At 37.4% G+C, this 19,189-nt stretch overlaps 1 protein-coding gene across 7 annotated transcripts in view; it reads right to left on the minus strand.

Annotated features, from left to right (window-relative positions):
- The window catches only part of CEP128 (centrosomal protein 128), a 289,186-nt gene that overhangs the window by 165,153 nt on the left and 104,844 nt on the right, over positions 1 to 19,189 (minus strand). For all 7 annotated transcript variants that reach the window (XM_081118224.1, XM_081118225.1, XM_081118227.1 and 4 more), the window contains 2 exons: positions 14,367 to 14,531; positions 370 to 546 (listed from right to left, as the gene is read on the minus strand). In XM_081118224.1, coding sequence (XP_080974350.1) covers positions 370 to 546; positions 14,367 to 14,531 — 342 coding nt within the window. The remainder of the gene's footprint in view (positions 1 to 369; positions 547 to 14,366; positions 14,532 to 19,189) is intronic.

Consider the following 19,189-nt stretch of genomic DNA (forward strand, 5'->3'; position numbering starts at 1 on the left):
TACCACAGTACCTGTAATATAACTAGTACTCAATTGATGTTAGCCAGTAATATGCCAACAACAACAAAAATGGCCTATGATTATTCAAAACCCAGGTCTCTTGACTCCAAGGATGTATTTTAGCCGGAGCTGGTGCCTCTCTTGTAAGACATTTTCTTTTACAGAGTGAGACACAGGCAATCCAGTGGAATCCCAGCACGTGTTCCCTCACCCTGACTGTGCAATAGATATAGCACCTCATTCTAAAAATGCAAGATGTTATTTTCTTTCCTAAAATTTTCTGAAATACCATGTAACCATGCATTAAAATCTTACTATAATTATATATTAGGAAACAAAGTGAAAGGTACAATGAGAACTCATAATTACTTTGAATTTCTCCATCGAGTCCCTGGAGAAGGTCTTACAAGCTGTGTCAATTTCCTTCCCTATCATACCAAGAATGGACTCCTGCTCGGTCTCCAGAGAAAGGAGTTGGTCCTTGAGCTGCAGCCTGGCCTCTTCCATTCTCCTTAAGTGCTCCTCTTCATTGCTTATATGTTTCTCCTGCAGCAGGCATGAGAAATAAAACAATTATTAAATGGCAGCAAGAACCACCTGCAATATCTGAACAACCAGCTCAAAGAAGTGTACCAAAGACAGATCTGACTCTGTCAGTCCCTTTACTGAAATAAAACATTCTGCCTACTCACTAACTGAGGTCAAATCATAGAGAATTCAGAAGGAGGGCACTGAGGGAACTGGTGAATGGACACTTGACAAATAAAATTATAGTTGATCTGTAACCAAAAGAAAAAGTTGAAACATATCCTTTACCATTTTAATCATTTAATATCATTAATGGATCAAAGAGTAAAAGCTGATACTACAAACTGACTTTGAGCTTTCAACAATTAGTAAAACACTACAAAATTCAAACTGCCAAATAAGATAGTGTTGGCTTCTTCATTTCAGAAAAAAATAAGTGTTACTACTTTAATGTCATCAAAACATCGTTTTTAAAAAGTCTAAGTTTTCAAATACAGTCATACTGCATAAATGCTTCCAGCCACAAAAATTTGATAAAAGCAAGATGGAGGCTCTTTTCAAGTAAGCAAGTAGTATATTTAACAAAAGGGGATTCTAAGGAACCCTCTAAGAGATTACAAGGACTTGGGGGCCCCCTGTAGGCAAAACAATCTTCAATCATGACTACACAATTTCATTCCTAGAGAAATTCAAGTCGTACTGCATAAGGCTTGGAGGAAAAAAACAGAATCACTAAAATTATAAGCGCAAACAGTGGACCAAAAGTTATGATGGCTGGCTAGTTTCGCCCCTAGGCTTTCCAGAGTTGCCTAATCATCTTTACCTACCCTAGTAAATGCAACACAAGCAGGAAGATTATGTGGTCAACAAACCCAGCTTGAATTTAAAATAACAAAGAGATCTGCTCAATGAAAAATAATCAGAAAAGGTAGAACAGTATTTTAGCAAAATAATCACACATATTTCCTTTAAATACAACTTGCTCTTAAAAACCAATGAAACACCCTCTGTGCAAGAGAAGTCCTTTCACACCTGTCTACTGCCCTCCTTCCACCCTCCTTTCCACTCTCTCATACTTGAACCTCTTGCAGCTTCTCAAATATGCCTACATGCATACTGGTCTCTTCTGACCAATCTGACGTGTTTAACTCAACTTCAAGTTGCACTGTTTCACATGGAGCTGGTAGCCAAGAGACAGCATATATCTTCATGAGTATATCAACCTGGTCTGGACCTCAGCTTTGTAACTTAGGCACTGGGTTTTCTTTTCTTTTTTCTTTTTTTTTTCTTTTTTGTACTATAAGTGGAATCACCTTTTAGCAGTAGAGTAACATTAAGATCACGAGAGACTAATGTACAAACTAGAATGCCACTCAATTAACGACATTAGTTTACGATGAGAACCATAACTGCCATATGGATCAGAATGCTCCTATCAGCATAACTAGTACATTTTCTCCCTGTAGACCAATCTAGATGAGAAGGCAAATTATAATCAGAATGTTGCTTAATGAATGAGAAATCAGAGCAGGGGGTGGCAGCCTGCCGTGTCCACCTGCACATCAGGGACAAGCAAACCATGATAACAAGAGTGCTCCATTCTCCCGGGCAGTGTTTGGATGGAGACTGCCCAAGTACATCTCCCTAATTTTCTGCTTTGTCCACATTCGGGTTCTGACACATTCTCCCTCCTGATTAATATAGCATTTCTTTAGCTGTACAGATATCTTCGCTGAGTCATAACCTCATCTAGGAACCTTTATGAAAAATTAACATCCTGGCTCTTAACAATATTTGATGATTTTTATAGTTTACTTAGTGGAAAGCAACCTTACTGTCCAGTCTCATGGCTACCAGCTCCTTTGAAAGAGGGCAACTACAAATAGTTGTATGGGAGGAGCCACATGCAGACATACCTGCCATCTATACTTTTTAGCCTTCAAAGTTCATCCTCAAGACTCCTTTCTTTCTTAATCGCCCAAGATAGAATATTTCCACAGCTCATTATTTATATTATAGTTTTAAAAAAATGTATCAAGCTGTAATGTAATTGTTTTTGCACCCATCTCCTTCAATAAACTGCTTATTTCAGAAACCCACAAAATATATTTATAATTATCTTTAACTTTGCTACGTAAGTTATTTAAACTTTTTTTTGAAGACTCAAATTCAACACTGTTAAGATCATTTCATCAATTACCATGCAGATCTATATACTCCGAGGTTACACAGGTGTGTGAGGAGGTTTCCTCTACACGTACACAGGCCCCCCCAGACTGCTGCTCTCGCGCTGGGGTGATGTCAGTAAAGAAAATACTCTATCACGGGTTACTGACGTAGTTCGAGGACAACTGCTCATAATCTAAATCCAGGCAATTCACAGTAGTGTTCTACTGGATCTTTCTGTTCTCATTTCCCTCACAGCCATCTTTCTTTTACCAACTATCACTTTTCTGTTATTTGACTCTTGTTAATAAGAAGACAAAACTACTTCTATATTTTTATATTCTTAAAATGTTGATAATGCCAGAAAAAGCTCGATAAATTCAATCTCTTTAGCAAAGACTGAAAATTTCATTATCCAACTCGCTGTCCCATGTGAGACAGTTAGCATGCCATGTCTAATCTCCCTTTGAAGTGAAACTCAGAATGATGAACTCACCTGGACCTTAGAGATCAGCCAGTTCAACCACCTGCTGTTTCAGAAACTTCTTCTTTTACATTTCTGATAGAAGGCGATCCAACCCCTATATGACCAGCTCAAGTTTCAAGGAACAGAACACTTGACAAAACTGTAAAATCTCATTAGTCTAAGTGCTATAGTCAAGAGTTAAAGTAATTAATTGAATCCTCCACCCCTGCTAAATTTTCTAACACTCCAGGTAAAGATCCCTGTTCTTTTATTTAACTAGGTTTCAGATACGGAACCATCCTCTGCATGTGATGCAAGACCCTAAACCCTAAGAGTTAAGTAAGCTTTTCCATTCTGGACTTACGGAATTGCAATTTCATTTATTCACTCACTCAACAAATTTCTATGGCAGACTACCATGGTAAGACATTCTTCTGGGCAAAGGGACAGAATGAATGAGACAGATGAAGCCCCTGCCCTCACAGAGCCAAAAGATATCTCCATTAAATTGGATTTGTTTTATTTGTGGCTTGAGAATATTCATTGGTATACTAATTGTGACACCCAATAAATTAGCTCTTTCTCTCCCAGCTTCATGTTTCAGAAACAGCTCTAGCCATGAAACTGGCTGACATTAACCCAACCATCCTGGCTGACTGGAGGCATATAGATTAACAAGGGCAGATGAGAATATTTAGGTACTATCCTGGCTACTCCCTGGGCTTCCAGTGAATTCAAAGGGAGCAATAATTCTGCAACAAAATCTACCACATTTCTAGAGAACCAGAGGTAAGACAAGGTATTCTGGAGACTGCTTAGAAATGTGGAAGATACAGATAGTCTGACTTCAATGTTTCAGGGTGAATGGACACAGACACCTGGGTCTTGGGGATATAAGGACCTTCTTTGTGGGGATAGACACAGACGCTGACCAAACCGGTTTGTACAATCCAAGAAGAGAGAGATCCTAGACCGAGGCCGAAATTGAATTAGAGAATAAACCGAACACTTAATCTTACAAATGAGAAAACCAAAGTTCAGTCAGACTAAGTAACTTGACTAAATTCAAAGAGCCCACAACCTATAACCTGAGTCCTCTGACTCCCTGGCTAGTAAAATGCTAGAAAGGTATTTTAAAACTGGGGTTTAGAAAGCCAGTGTGAAAAACTCAGAAAAGCTATCAGCAGGTGCAGCGGGAACCAGCGCAGGGCTAAGGCAGGAGGAATAGCGCAGAAATATTTCTGAATGAGCCTCAGCATTAGGGAAAATATGGCATGTCAGCGAACTCAAAATAAGCCACAAGAGGAGGAAAAACCCCGCCTGGCCCGTATGGCTAGTGGATTCACCATCGTCCCAGGCACCAAGAGGGCGCTGTTTTGATACCGATCAGGGCACAGGCCTGGGTTGCGGGCTCAGTGCCCAGCAGGGGGCGTGCAGGAGGCAGCTGATCAGTGTTTCTCTCTCTGTCCCTCTCCATTCCTCTCTAAAAATCAATTTAAAAAAAATATTTTTTTAAAAAAAAAGAGGGAAAAAAACCCAAGCATGCACAGTCTCCTAAACTTTTGGGGGCTATCCGTCTACACGGGAGACCTACCCTATGTACACATAAAACCTGTTCTTGGCAAATTTTAATTAGTAAGTATTCTAATTATGTAAGTATCCTAAGTATACAAGCACATGCAGTTCCACTGTCAAGATGGGAAAGGTTTTATGGGGCCTCCATTTCGGGACAGGAAAGGCTTTTATTATTGACATTTTTTTCTAAAGGAAATAAAAAATTATACTGCTCAGAATCTCATCTCACACGCACACACACACACACACTGCTGACTGGCTTGATCATGAACCTGTAACTCAAAGGATAAGAAATACTCCCCTAATTCTATATTTGTGTTTCAGCTCACTCTTCATTAACTCAGAACATTCACTTTCCCAAAGGCTGTGAAGATTATAAGGAGACATGATCTTAATGGAAACAGAGTAAGTTCAATAAGACTAGAGCATGTCCACAATGTTATCTCTTTCGTAAAAGCTTATGAGATTCTTTCAATGTCTTAAGAGTTCCAGAAAAGCGGCTTTATTCCCACTATGGTTATTACATGAAATGAAAACAATTCTTCACACACCTTAACAGAAACATAAAGCACACTCACCCAACTAAATAAATCATTCATTTACAAAGTTAATGTTTTTCCTGTACAGAAAACTACCTTGAATAACTGAGTGTGGCAATACTGCAGCCCCAAGGCCATCTTTAATAAGAGGTAGAGAGAGATCAAATAATACGGGGCAGGGCAAAAGGAGGTCTGCAGTTGTTCTTATGGAAAAAATGCAATAATTAATAAATAACATAACAATAGACGCTGTGCTTCAAGTACTCACAACTGTAAGCCGACTTTTACCCCACCCTGTATTAGGGGCTGAAATAAAAACCAGCACAGCGTAATCCAGTTATTGGAAGCATGGCTTGCTGAAACTCCAGGCCTGCACACACCACCTAAAAAGTTCTGAGAAAGAGTATCTCTGTAACAGAATATAACTGTGTGCCTAAGCCTTAAATCCAGGACACTAGCATTACAAGGCAAATAATGAAACTATCCTGAACAAAAATTGAATCTGTCTGGAAGCCATTTATCTGGCTCTCTAAAGAAGGGTCACATTACTTATGCCAACAGAGTTGACTCGGCTGTAAGGAAGTAAAGATACAATATGAAACACCAACAAAAGCAGAAACAGCAGCACTACTCAACGAGAAGGATCTGCTATGAGTGTTATAGGAGATTTAAAAAGAGTTTAATCTGGAAAATTACCACACTGCAGTTCAAACTGTCTTGCAAAACAGCCAAAATAAATAAATAACACCTTAAGTGCTGGTCACATTATAACTACTTTTTTCAAACTTATTTCTTAAAATTAGATGATTTTATATGATGATACATTTCTGAAATTGAAAGTACGGCTACCTACTAAACACTTACATTGGTATCAAAAATAAACAAAAAAAACAAAAGTAACAACAATCTAAAATCTACAGTTCTGACCAATCTGAAAAAGTCTCCGTGGATTTGACCGATGCACATCCCTTACCCTCCGTGAACCCAACACTACTCAGGAATCAAGAGGACCAGGAAAGTCATGAGACTGAATTTGTTACAAAAGCCCAATAATACACACCTCCTTTCTCACCCACATGGACGCTATAACAAGATGAATACCTGGGCTCTTAGGGAGGCTGGGCGCCCCTCTGTGCCCGGCTGGCGCTCTATATGAGCTTCTGCTACACCATTTACTACTTACTATGTGTGCCTTTCATATAGGCCCCCTAACCAGACTGAGTTCCTCTAGGTTAAAAATCTTATCCTTCATTTAAACATCTCAGCACCTAGTAGAGTGTCTTACACATAGCAGGCAGTCAATACATTTTCTGGAAAATAGATATTCTTTTATGTTCCTTTCATTCCACAAACATTTTTTGAGTGGATTCTCTATGTGCCAAGCATAATAGATCTCAACTATAAAAAAATTTAAAAACACACACACACACACAAAAAAAAACAATCTCTGAACTCAAATATCTTTCTGCATTTCAGTAAGTTGGTTGTTGCAATAAATCAATTAGCAAACTCATTGAGGGCAATCATCCTTTCAGGAGCAGATTGCTGTGACTGTCAAGGCAGGCGGATGTCACAAAAGTGAGAGTGCTGCCAGGGGTGAGGGGTAATCAGGTGCAGGAGAGATGCTGAGGCTAAAACCAAGCAGACCTGCTGATGAACTGAGTACTGGTCCGGGTGGGAGAGAATGAGGTTGTTCTTTACAGGTATTTAGTGAGCGAAGGACATTGTAAGTACTAAGAGAAGGTTGGTTTCCTAAAATAAAACTGCTACTGCTTTGTGGGTTAGATACACTCTTCGTCTTCTGAAAGCAGATGCTTTGCACTGTTTCCTTCGCAGAAGAACAAGGTTACCATCAATAGAATGTGAAGAGTAGGGCTGAGAGCACGAGTAAAACCGCAGAGCTAACAGACCGTAAAGACAGAGTGAGAACACCGCGTATGACTGTGACGCATGTTAAAGCTTTGATGTGAAAGGCTTTCCAATCTATAACCTACCTGGTATTAGGCAGGCGTAGAAAAGTTACCCATTAGACAGAAACAAAAAGTGGAAATTCAAATTTAAACTTCTAACCCCATTTAAATAAGTTATTTTTGCATCAGGCTTTTTAGTATCATTTTCTAAGAGAATATTGAGCAATACAGAGATCATTGGCAGCACAATCAAAAAGGTGTTAGGATAGGTATTGGATACATTCCTAAAAATTAATATTTAAAGTTGGAAACAAAAATATCTCTAAAGGTTACTTTATGCATTTATTAAGTTTTAGGACCGTTTTATAATTATTACATATTTCTATCAAGTCAAATGCCTGGAAACAGAAATAACATTATTTCAAATCAGCCACATTTGATGCATTTCTATTTCTGAAACAAAATATGGACAAGGAAACAAACAATGAGAGTTTCAAATTATGCATTTGGAACGAACATTGTTTACTTTTCAAAAGAAAAAGGACTGTATCATTCATCTTCAGAGAAAGGTTGATAAGCAGACGCATCTTTAAAAACCTTCAGCATTTCTCCACCCCTCTTTTACCTTAAGCGTGCATTTACTCTTATGAAAGAACATGATGGAAACGTTTAAAAACAAAGCTCCAAATAATGCAACTCATGCAGCTATCAACCAGCCACTTGGTGAGGTAAGGGCTCTCAATCAATGGCAGGCCTCTCAATCAAGTTCAAGCTGGAGACATAAAGACCCAACTTGAAGTTCACTCCTTAAATTCACATAAAATCAACCTCTTTGGTTGTCAGTGGTTGGTAGAGAAGTCATTGCCAAAGGAGCAGAGTCTGAAAATGGCTTTTTCACAACTGTTTCATTTTAGAAAACAGAGACCAAATGTCCTTCTGTACACCTTTACTTCTTGCCCCGCCCGCCACCGCAGCTGCGTGTGTAACCACCCCGGCCCCCGCTCCCCCCACCCCGCAGCCCCTTGACCTTCGCATTCTAAACGTGTTTCTCACTGTAAGCACTCCGACGGTTCAGTCAATTCTCTGTAAAAGTCAAGGACTACTCTGGACTTAATGACTACAAGTGGTTCAATTAAAAATGCTTTGTAAATGACAAACACAAAATTTATAAGTTTACCTTTAATTGGAACATTTTACTATTTTCACTATTGTTTTTTAAGATGACAGAAATCTGACAGGAAATTACTTATAACATCCTAATTAGTGTTTATTTAGAGTATTCAACTTAAATTTCCCTCCTAATTAATCTGTGATAGCTATAACTTTATTCTACTCACACAATTTAAAATATTCAAAGCACCAAAGAAACAGTACAGTCTGTCTAAAAAATGGCCTAAAGTGTAAATATGAAAGTAAATGTTAGAAATCAGCAGCTCATTTGCTTTCTTCTTTCTTTTTCTTACGAAATGAATTTGAAATCAGAATTCTGCCTTCTACTATCAAAGAGTTTTTAGAAAAAGTGTGGAACTGTGATTTTGCAAAGTAGTAAACATATTACAGAATAGACATATGACAATCATATATAGTTTTCCACATCATGAAAAATGGGAGTTCTAAACAGAGGGTCAAATTAGAACTGAAACACAGAATTAAGCAACACTGATTCATTTTTTCCTGTCACAGATATCTTTTATGTGGCAATATCAGGTTTTAATTAGAATTTTCTAACAAAATCATTGATGACTCCTTTTCCATAATTTGTGTCAAGCTAAAAAAAATCAAAGAGTATACGGTAATCTGTTGAATATAATAACCCTAAATTTAAATTCAACATTAAGAGGGCAATGAAAAGACACAAATGTGAGTCATTTTACTGGCAGCAAATAAAGGGCAAAAATAAAAAGAATTTGTGTTCACATCCTGTTTCCACCACAAGCTATGCAATGTCCTGCAAGTTACAATATACTCTCAACCTCAGTCTCCACCTTCTGTAAAAATGGGAATTATAATTACACTTGCAAATAGAGAATTACAATGATCACTTTTCAAAGATCCACATTTTGTACAAGAAAACTATTTCCTAAGTGTTTTTATCCAACATAGCCATAGCCTTAAAATATGATGCTAGGTACCACTTCTCAAATGATTTTAAACAAAGAATTCCATGGGAAGGAACCAAAGTACATTTCTATGAATCCTAATGAATTCAGCACTTAAGTTCTTATGAACTGCTATAGCTTGGATGTCACAATTTATGGTGTTAAGGTATCTCCTAATTGTTTCATGGTAGTTACTGTCATATCCTGAAAGCACTGATAACAGAAAATAAGGTCCTCTAAACAGAATTAAGTATAACTATGGAAAAAAAAGGAAGTATTACATGAGATAGCTAAGCATCACAGATAACCTTCATCATCTATACACTGGTCAGAAATGGTTCTCAATAGACTCTGATACAATGAAAAAAATAAAATTGGTAAACCGGAGTCCTTTTTCCATTTCTACCAACGGACAAGTGGGAGGAAGTTGGGCAAGTCAATTAACTCTTGGGGCCAAAATTAACTCATCTATAAACGAAGATGTTGAGAGTAGGAATTGTTTAAAGTCCTTCTACACTTTAGAAGTACACCAATGACAAATGTTTTGGGAAATAAAACCTTTGTACAACAGTTCAGTGCAACCCCGTAAACTTTGAGACAATGCTTGTTAAAAATAAAAGCTAACAAATAGATTTGGGGAGAGGGTGGACAAAAAACAGAAAGTACTGAATAATCTTTCTACATTGCCATGGCTAGCTGTAACTACAAGGTGTGTGTGCCCACGTAACAGCATCTCCTGTAGCAGAGGAAGTTCTACATGCATATGGTTGTGACTACTGGTGGACTGAAGGAGAAAAGTGAAGTGAGCAGAGCAGATATCCAGCCTCTGGCTTCCTCCAGAGTTGGGTCTCTAGTGACAAGGAGCTTATGCTCATAATTCTGCTTAGAATTAAAACAGTAAAAATACAAATGAGAGTTCCAAATATGGAAAGTACTGACTCACATAGAATAAAAATTACATAAGCCCAGCCAGAGTGGTTCAGTTGGTTGAGTGCTGTCCTTGCACCAAAGGGTTGCCGGTTCGATTCCCAGCCGGGCGCACACCTGGACTGTGGGCTCAGTCCCCAGTCAGGGAGCGTCGGGGGCAACCAGTCGATGCTTCTCTCTCACATGGGTGTCTCTCTCTTCCTCTCCTCTCCTCTCTCCCTCTCTCTAAGCAGGTCTTTGGGTGAGGATTAAAAAAATTACTTGATCTATAACTTTAAAGTAGAAAAAAAAAAAAATAATGTCGTCAACAACAAAAATGCAGCAGCATTTACCAGATAAAATACTGGGGGGCAAATAAACTTGATTTTGAAAAATGTTCAATGACATGTAAATTCAGAGCACACTGCTGTGCACAGGGCATGTTCCCGAGTGGGCTCTGTGTACCTGCGTGTGTAGAAATGAACCTCGAAAAGAATTTCACCAGAGCGTAAATTTTTTAAAAGTTAGGCGGTGATGTTACATGTGAGTTTCTATATCTTCCTAAAAAATATCCTGCATTTTTCACAATGAAATTCTACTGTTTTGTCATTTTTAAGTGTTCCATTTTGAAGACAAAAATCTTCTTAAACCTATAATTTCAGAATTTATACAAATGAACATTCAATAAAATGATATTGTTTCATTAATATTTGAAAATAAATGTGTTATTATGTTTGCATTGGACTTAGGAAAACAATTTCATGTCTATCATTTTCTTTATACCATGTTTCTCATTAATTATAAATATATCTGCCCAAAATGCTGTATATATTTTTCATAAAACATCCATACTTATAAAAAGTAAGGACCAAGAAAATATAGAGTATAAACAGAATACTTTACCGAATAATGTTTTCTTAATTTTAGCACCAGCTTTGTCTAAAATATTATGTAAACATGTTCAAAATTAAATCAATCTTTCAATACTTATATGATAAAATCACTTGGAAAGCTCTAGAAAGATGGCTAGTATCATTAATAAGCTGATACCTGTGTTAATGAAGTTTTTTAATTATATCACATGTGGGTCTGTATAGATAAGACATTTAAAACCTTTACCATGTAAATCTTGATGACTTGCTGAGCAAAAATGATTTCATTATACACTAACTCTTTCAATGATTCACAGATTCCAGTAAAACCAATAAAAATATATTTCTCATATAATAAAGAGCATTATGAGTTTTGAGGTAAATGCCAGAAGAATAAAAAGTTTAATATTAATACGATCCTTTTAGAACAAAAGAAGAAACCAACTATTTTCCTTTAAAATTTTAAGCAAAAGGTATAATAAATTTTAATGATACTATAAATGGGATAAAATTCTATCTGTATCGTTTCACAAGAGCTTTTCCCTGCTAAGAAGCTCATAATAAAGTCTTAACTGCATATGTAAAAAGTCTGTGGGTTGCATAATACTTGTTCCCTTTGTCATGTAAAATTGAAAAATAACATTTGATGCTAAAGCGAAATCAGATGTTGGAAAAAATGGATTTTATTACCACATATCACCACTGAATACATGAGGAAAATATGCTAAAGTTAGTTATTCTGTGCATATATTTGAACAGCATCTTCTACTACTGATTAAGGTTGCTGGTACTAATGCTGCATATGAATTCTGATGCAGTTTTAACACTTCTTAGCTTACCAAATAAAAACACAACAAGAAACAAAGACCTAAACCAAAGTACAGAGTCAAAATAGTAGCAAGATTAAAAAACGGGACGTGTGTGTTAGTGGCATAAGTAGCATCCTGTGTTAGGGATGGGCCTGCAAGACTATGGCTTTGTTAAGTAAACAAGAAAGGCTTCCCTTTGACTACAGAGACGTACCATTACAAATCCCTTCAATCCATAAGGCCTCACTTGTCAAGTACATTGCACTGCTTAAATAGTAATCTTTGGGCTACAAGTCATATGGCCTTTTTTCACTGAAAATGTATTTTTATCTTGTGTTCTTATTTTTATTTCTCAGTCACACACACACGCACACACACACACACACACACAAGGGGTGTGTGTGTGTGTGTGTGTGTGTGTATATCACTGTTGATATATATATACAATGGAGACATATCTCCTTATCTACTTATATACATTTATATGTATGTGTGTATATACACAGAGACCTCTTTATCCACAATTTACTTATAAATTACTTACTGTGTATCTGGCTCTATATCTGATGTCTCAGGTGTAGATAAACAACCAACATTTGGTTCCTGTCTTCAAAAGCAAATGTAAAACTGCCCACTTGCTTGGTTTAACATATGTGGCTTTAGTATCACTTGCTGACAGAACTCTTTTCAGATGATTACCTCCTTTGTAGACCATCTGTCTCAAGTGATTCAACAAGGTCTGACTTACCTTCCAATAAGCATAGTTCTGCAGTAATTCTGACTCCAGTTCTCTGGCTCTTAACACATTATTACCTAACACATTATTAGAGGGACCAAAGGCAGTCAATCAATACTTACTGATTGGCTGATCGCTTGGTTGAGCCATTAATTGGCATATATTTGGAAACAATAACAAAATAATGCAGCTAATAGTTGATAGCTTACTAGATATCAGATACTCTGCCAAGCACTTCATACACATTTTCACCTTTAATTCTATAATAGATATATTATTATTCCTGTTTTATGGGTGGTAAAAGTAAGACGTTAATTTTTAAGCAACTTGCCTACAGCCACACAGCTAGAAAATGATTTACACTCACAATTCTGCCCATAGCCACTATTGCTATACTACCTCTCAAAGAGAAAGGCCCTATCTATAAACGGCTTGACTCAACATTTGATGCCTAGCTAACTATACTAAGTAACGGGTGAACACAAACAGCTAAGTAAATCATAAGTACAAAACAATCATGTATACAAAAAGTAAATATTAAAGGTAAGTAAGCATATAAACTATATATATTTATGTGTGTCTGTGTATCTTTAAGATTATTCAGCATTACAGACTTCAGAGACATCTTTTCTCTATACTCACACCTATCATTGGAACTCAACTATATAGTTTTCACAACTGAAAGGGATTTTGTTTTTAATGATCCCACGCTAAGTGTTCAATCGCACATCTTTATCTTATCTGTATCCTAGCCTCAGCATTCAGCAAAATGCCTGCCACATACTAGATGCTCAATACACAGCAACAGAATACAATCATTAACTCTTGGAACTCTATGGGGAACGTTCCATTTATATGTTATAATGCATATATGCCTGAAACATAACAAACAGAGCCAGTGAAGAAACATTTATTTTAAGCAGAATAAGGTAAACTTTACATTTTCAACATATCAAAATTTTCACCACTATTTCTTAAACGCAAAAAAAAAAAGTAAGTATAAAACTTGTTAATATACCTTCTGGCTAAAATTTTAATTATGAAAAAGTTGGAAAATTTTGCATTATCTCCACAGCAACTACACCCTGGCAACAGATACATTAAGTATGTGTGAACATGAGACATAATCAAAACAAAGCATGACTTAAGTAAATTGCAGTGGTTGTCAAGATTGTAGGCCTAAATTTAGCAACTGAGCTCATTTAATCATAAATCACAAACTAATTGATACTTGATTTTGACAGTTACTAGAAAGCTAATACACATAGCATATGATGAGCAATTAGCTATTATATATTTTATTTGGAGCCTCAGTTTCCTCATAGGTTAGAGGATTGATAAAATCTAAGCCAAAGAGTTGTGAGAATTAAGTACACATATTAAACCAGTTGACATATGGGGGGCGATAAGGGAATATCTGTAATACTTTCAACAATAAAGATAAATTTTTTAAAAAATCAGTTGACATAAATGCCTCACATATAATAGGTCCTCAACAAACTGTAATTCTTTTCTCTGCTACCTTGCCTCTAAACTCCTGCTTTAAGATCCAGAAGAAATTCAAAATCCAATGTATTAGAAGATTACTGGTTGACTGAAAGAATAAAAATCTCAGCATTCTAATAAACTTCTATCATTTTTTTCAGGCACCAGTACAACTTTCTTATGAAAGACTGCAATGCGCATTTATCAATACATAAAATATGTTCTAGAAGAAGTTCAAATAAGTCTTTTAAATTAGAATTCATTCACATTTTTACCTTTTCTTCTAGATGGTCCTTCAAACTCTGATATTTTAGCTTCAGTTTTTGGTTCTCGTTTTCATTCTGGGCTAATTCCTCTGTGAGCCTGTCACACTGCAACCTCAGCTTCTCCAGCTGACAAAGATGGGCTCTCACCATATTCTTATCTTCTAAGCTCTCTGCCTGGGAAAGAGAAGGAGAAAAGAGAAAGTCCACTGGCCACAGCCAAACTGCACACCAAGCAGATTACACATCCCATCAGCAGCTGTCTCCAGGGCCCGTCCCCACACAGGACACGGGCAAGGCCCTTCGCATGCGTCCAGTTACTGCTCAGCACTCCCTGGGCTCTGCTACGGGAGAGGTACTGTGCTGAGTGCTGATAACGACAGGCGAGAACAGAGAAAGAGACGGATGCCACAATCAGTTTCTACAACGATGAATGAGAGGTGCTTAATAAAGGTGTAGGTGGGGTACTGCGACAGCCCAAAGGGCACCAGCTCCACTGGGAGGGGAAGGAGTGATTAGACAAGTGTCCCGAAAGGAAAGTACTGTGAGCTATTACTGACTGACGGGTTTTCTCACTTATAAGAGGAGCTGGACAGCATTAGTATTCAACCTGAACCTCCTGATTTCGGTGAAAGAATTGTGCGCTTTTCGTACAATGTAATTACTGCTACCACTCCTGTGGGGCTAAAATAATCATAAATTGTAGCAGCCAAAAAACTACAAATAACTGAATATGAAAAAGAATTTACCAGTGATTATTTCATTATGAACCCTGTAATAATGTACCTAGTTTTTCATCTTTAATTGAAATATAACCAGAATCAGCTTTTAAAAATTAGGAATAATATATTCCAGGTATGGAACTCAATAATCATGTGCCATGGATGTGAACTTAGAGACTTTAAAATAACAAAGTAACCACTGTATGTCATGCACTTGCTTTAAGACCTTTGGTGTAGTTTTTCCTCATTTCGCCCTCACAGCAACCTGACCAGGACATACTATCAGTGCCTCCTTTTTGGATATTAAAGCACAGAGATGCCAATATCTTGCCCATGGGCAGTAGTGATTAAATGCAGAGCCAGGATTTGAACCCAAGAATTCTCTCCAATATCCATGCTTTCAACTACTCTGCCACACTGCTTTTCAACAGGTACATACACCACAAGGTTTTAAAAACCAGCTGGGCGCAACTTGCAAAGTTAACTGGCCACACCTACCAGTTAATAGCCTGTAAGCAACTACATATAATCTGTTTATATGTTTTAGTGCCTAAAATATATGTTTCTTTTCTTTTTATAAGTTTATTATATGTTTTAATCAGGTATATAGGAACACAATTACTGAAAGCAATTGCCTAAAAGAAAGAAGTTTTGTGAGTTTTATACAAAATCTGTATTTTAATCATCCCACAAATTCACCTAAAACTTGATGCCACTTAGAATTAACAAAGGAATTCATTTTTTATGAAGAATCGTGTATTCATAACCCAAAAATAAACTTACAAAATAAAATCTCTCATCAGAAAAAGGTGGTCAATTATGACTTTAAGTTGCAGTAGAATGCTTTTGCATTTCTTTATGTCTTATCAAAAGTGTCCATATAGCCCCGCCGGCATAGCTCAGCAGTTGAGCATCAACCTATGAACCAGGAGGTAATGGTTCGATTCCTGGCCAGGGCACATGCACAGGTTGAGGGCTCAATCCCCAGTAGGGGGATTGCAAGAGGCAGCCAATCAATGACTCTCTCTCATCACTGATGTTTCCAGCCCTCTCCTCTCCCTTCCTCTCTCCAAAATCATCAAAAACATATTAAAAAAATATTTTTTTAAAGCATCCATATAGAAGGTTCCCCTAAAGCCAGGGTGTGCTAGAGCTGGCTCATAGAGACCCTCAAGAACCAGCTGTGCTCATCTCTTTCCAACTCTGTCCCTCTCCTGTGATGTCTTGTGTGATAACTTGAAATCAGCCAACAGGGGTATTTACACCACTGAACTTGGAAAATGCTACAAATCAGGGTTCCTCCCCACCACCAGAGAGCCTATCTTAAAACATTTACCAGCACACCGATGCCTACATTTGACTAAGAACTAGCTTCTTGTTGTGGTTTTATTATTACATTTACATTTCATTTTATGGTTTGTAAACTGATGTCACATTCACAAAAACCCTGTGATAAAGACATTACTGTTCTCGTTTTATTGATTAAGTGCAAAAAGTTTAAGTATCTTGACCAAGATCATATGGCCAGCAAATGAAAAAAGTAAAGACTTCCAATCCTTGGTCTTTTAATTCCAATAAAGAGCTATACAAAATTATTTTTGTTGAAATCATAATGAATCGATAGCCCAATATCTTTCAAATATTAATAGCAGCTATAGTATTTCATTAAAATATTGTATATTTAATTTTAAAATAAGCATGAGAAGGATAGTTCTAGATGGAGAAAAACTGTAATTTGTGCAGTGGGAAAATATGGATAACATATCAGAACTTATTAGACTCAGGAAAGTAATAAATTAAGGTGAAGCTGAAAGATAACGAAACATAACGTTTATAGAGCTACTGTCCAAAGCACTCTTGTTCATAATTCAGTATACTAAATATTCTGTGATGTCCATTGTTATCAACTCCTTTTAATTAATATAAGTAAGTAAAAAATGTAAGATTATATTAATGAAATAGCATGAGGTGAAGGTTGTTCCTTACGGGTAACTTACTCAGTTTAAAAGCAAAATGCTAGGCTCTCACAATCTCTGGTTCTTCTTTTAAGCTTTTGTGTTCCTTTTGTACCATGTTAAAGAGTAGCTGCAGAACCCCTCCTAAATCTCAGTCTTTCAAATTAAAAAAAAAAAAAAAAATGTCTAACAGTTTCAGGAGACCTACAGAATACTTCTAAATTATATATTCTTTTCATACAGTTAATTCCAAAGCTTATTGTCATCTCACTACATGAACACAGAGTACTTCCTAAAGGAAAGATGAGGAAATCAATTTTCCCACATTACAGGGAGAAATGCAAGCCAGAAAGACCACAGAGCAATTCAGGAACTAATCTTCTGACTTCCAGCTTTTTAAATATTCGACCCAACATCAACTGAATATCTTCAGTATGTCTCAAACATTGTTAGACACTGTAAGGAGACACAAAAATGGCTAAGACACACTCCCTGCCCCTCTGGAGACTTATGAACACACAGCAAACCATAATATGAGGCAGCCTAAATATGCTTGCTATTCTAAAAGGACCAACAAAGGGCTATGGAAACACAGAGGATCGGGAGATTCATCCCAACTTCAGTGAAAGAAAATTAACTGGCCCTTGAGGAATCCCTTGACGCAGCATTGGGGGAAAGGACAATCCTGGAAAGAACCATTTCTCAAGCCATAACCTACCAAATCACTACATACTTGTCCTCAAGCAAAAACCCCGCCTTCCTTGAGATTCACACTATTTCTCATCAACTCTCCTTTTCTTGCTCTTAACAGCTGACTGACCAGTCATCCTTTTTGGCATGTGATTAATGCCTTCACAATAGCATCATAAATACCCAAATATCTATCCAACAAACTAACATCAAAGTTATCTGACATGTTGTATTCCAACCACCTTCACTGACATTCCACAACAGCAACCAATTAATTGCATTATCACACCTTGGCAATGAGCTCTGAAAATCTACTCTAACATAAGAATTCCTGACCAGGTTAAGCAAGGGATGGTGGTAGATTCTTAACCCGCCACTCTCATTGCTTTGCCCACCATACTTCTTCAGTGTTAGCCACATGGGCACATTAAACTCTCCCTGCTGGCCTCAGGCAGCTTCTCCCAGCCTTCACAGCAGTTTAGGTCTTCACCACTCACAAATTACTCACTGCCCTGCTGCTCTGCTCTGCTTCAGGGGAGGAAAGCAACTGGTCAAGATTCACATCAATAACCCCAGGCTCTCTCTTGGCTTCCTCAGGCTTACTGGTTTCTTTCAAAACCTTCATAGGAACATATACCCTGCCTCCTGTTGAATGTATCTACTCTGTTTCTGATCCAACCTCCTCTTGTATCTTCATGGACCTCCTCTGCCAACCTCTGACAAACAGAATGAGCACTCTTTCAGTTCTTCTTTCAGCCTGTCTGCCACACTTGACACTCTTGACTACACGCTTCTTAAAATGTCCCGCCTGGTTTCCAAGACACCATTCTCTTCCGGTTCTCTTCCTGCCTCACACGGTCCTGCACTTTTATCCGCCGAGCCTCTTCCTCACTGCTTCCCTTAAACCTGATGCCCAGGGTCTGCACCCTCCTCTTTCTCCCTGCTTGACCTTATTCAAGTCCCGTGATTTCAACGGCCACCAGTGGGTTACTGGCTGCAAATATTTAACTTGAATTTCAACTTCCTCCTCAACATCTGACCCATTATGCACTAAACTGTTCTACCTGGACTTTTATGGTTAGGCTTAAGTTTCCTTCATCCTAACTCAACATACCAAACAACTGGATTTGGCATTTCTCTCCAAATCTGCTGTTATGTCCATACTATCTATCATGACAAACAGCCTTGTTATCCAAGCCTATACCTAGTCATCCTTAATAAACTTTTTCCAGTACAGCAGTGTAGTTAAGAAAAAGGCACTTGACTACCTGGGTTCAGATCCAGACTCAAGTACTTTCCAGCTGTAAGACCTTAGACAAGTTACTTACTCATGTCTCAATTTACTCAACAGAGATAAAATAATATCATGTAAGCTGCAGGGATAATGTTAGCATTAAATGATTAACACATGTAAAGTTCTTACAGTAACGACTGTGACAAACTAAGAGCTAAAAATTGTCTTCTACTA

This window comes from Miniopterus schreibersii (genome assembly GCF_964146895.1).
Source record: "Miniopterus schreibersii genome assembly, chromosome: 1".
Lineage (NCBI taxonomy): Eukaryota > Metazoa > Chordata > Mammalia > Chiroptera > Miniopteridae > Miniopterus > Miniopterus schreibersii.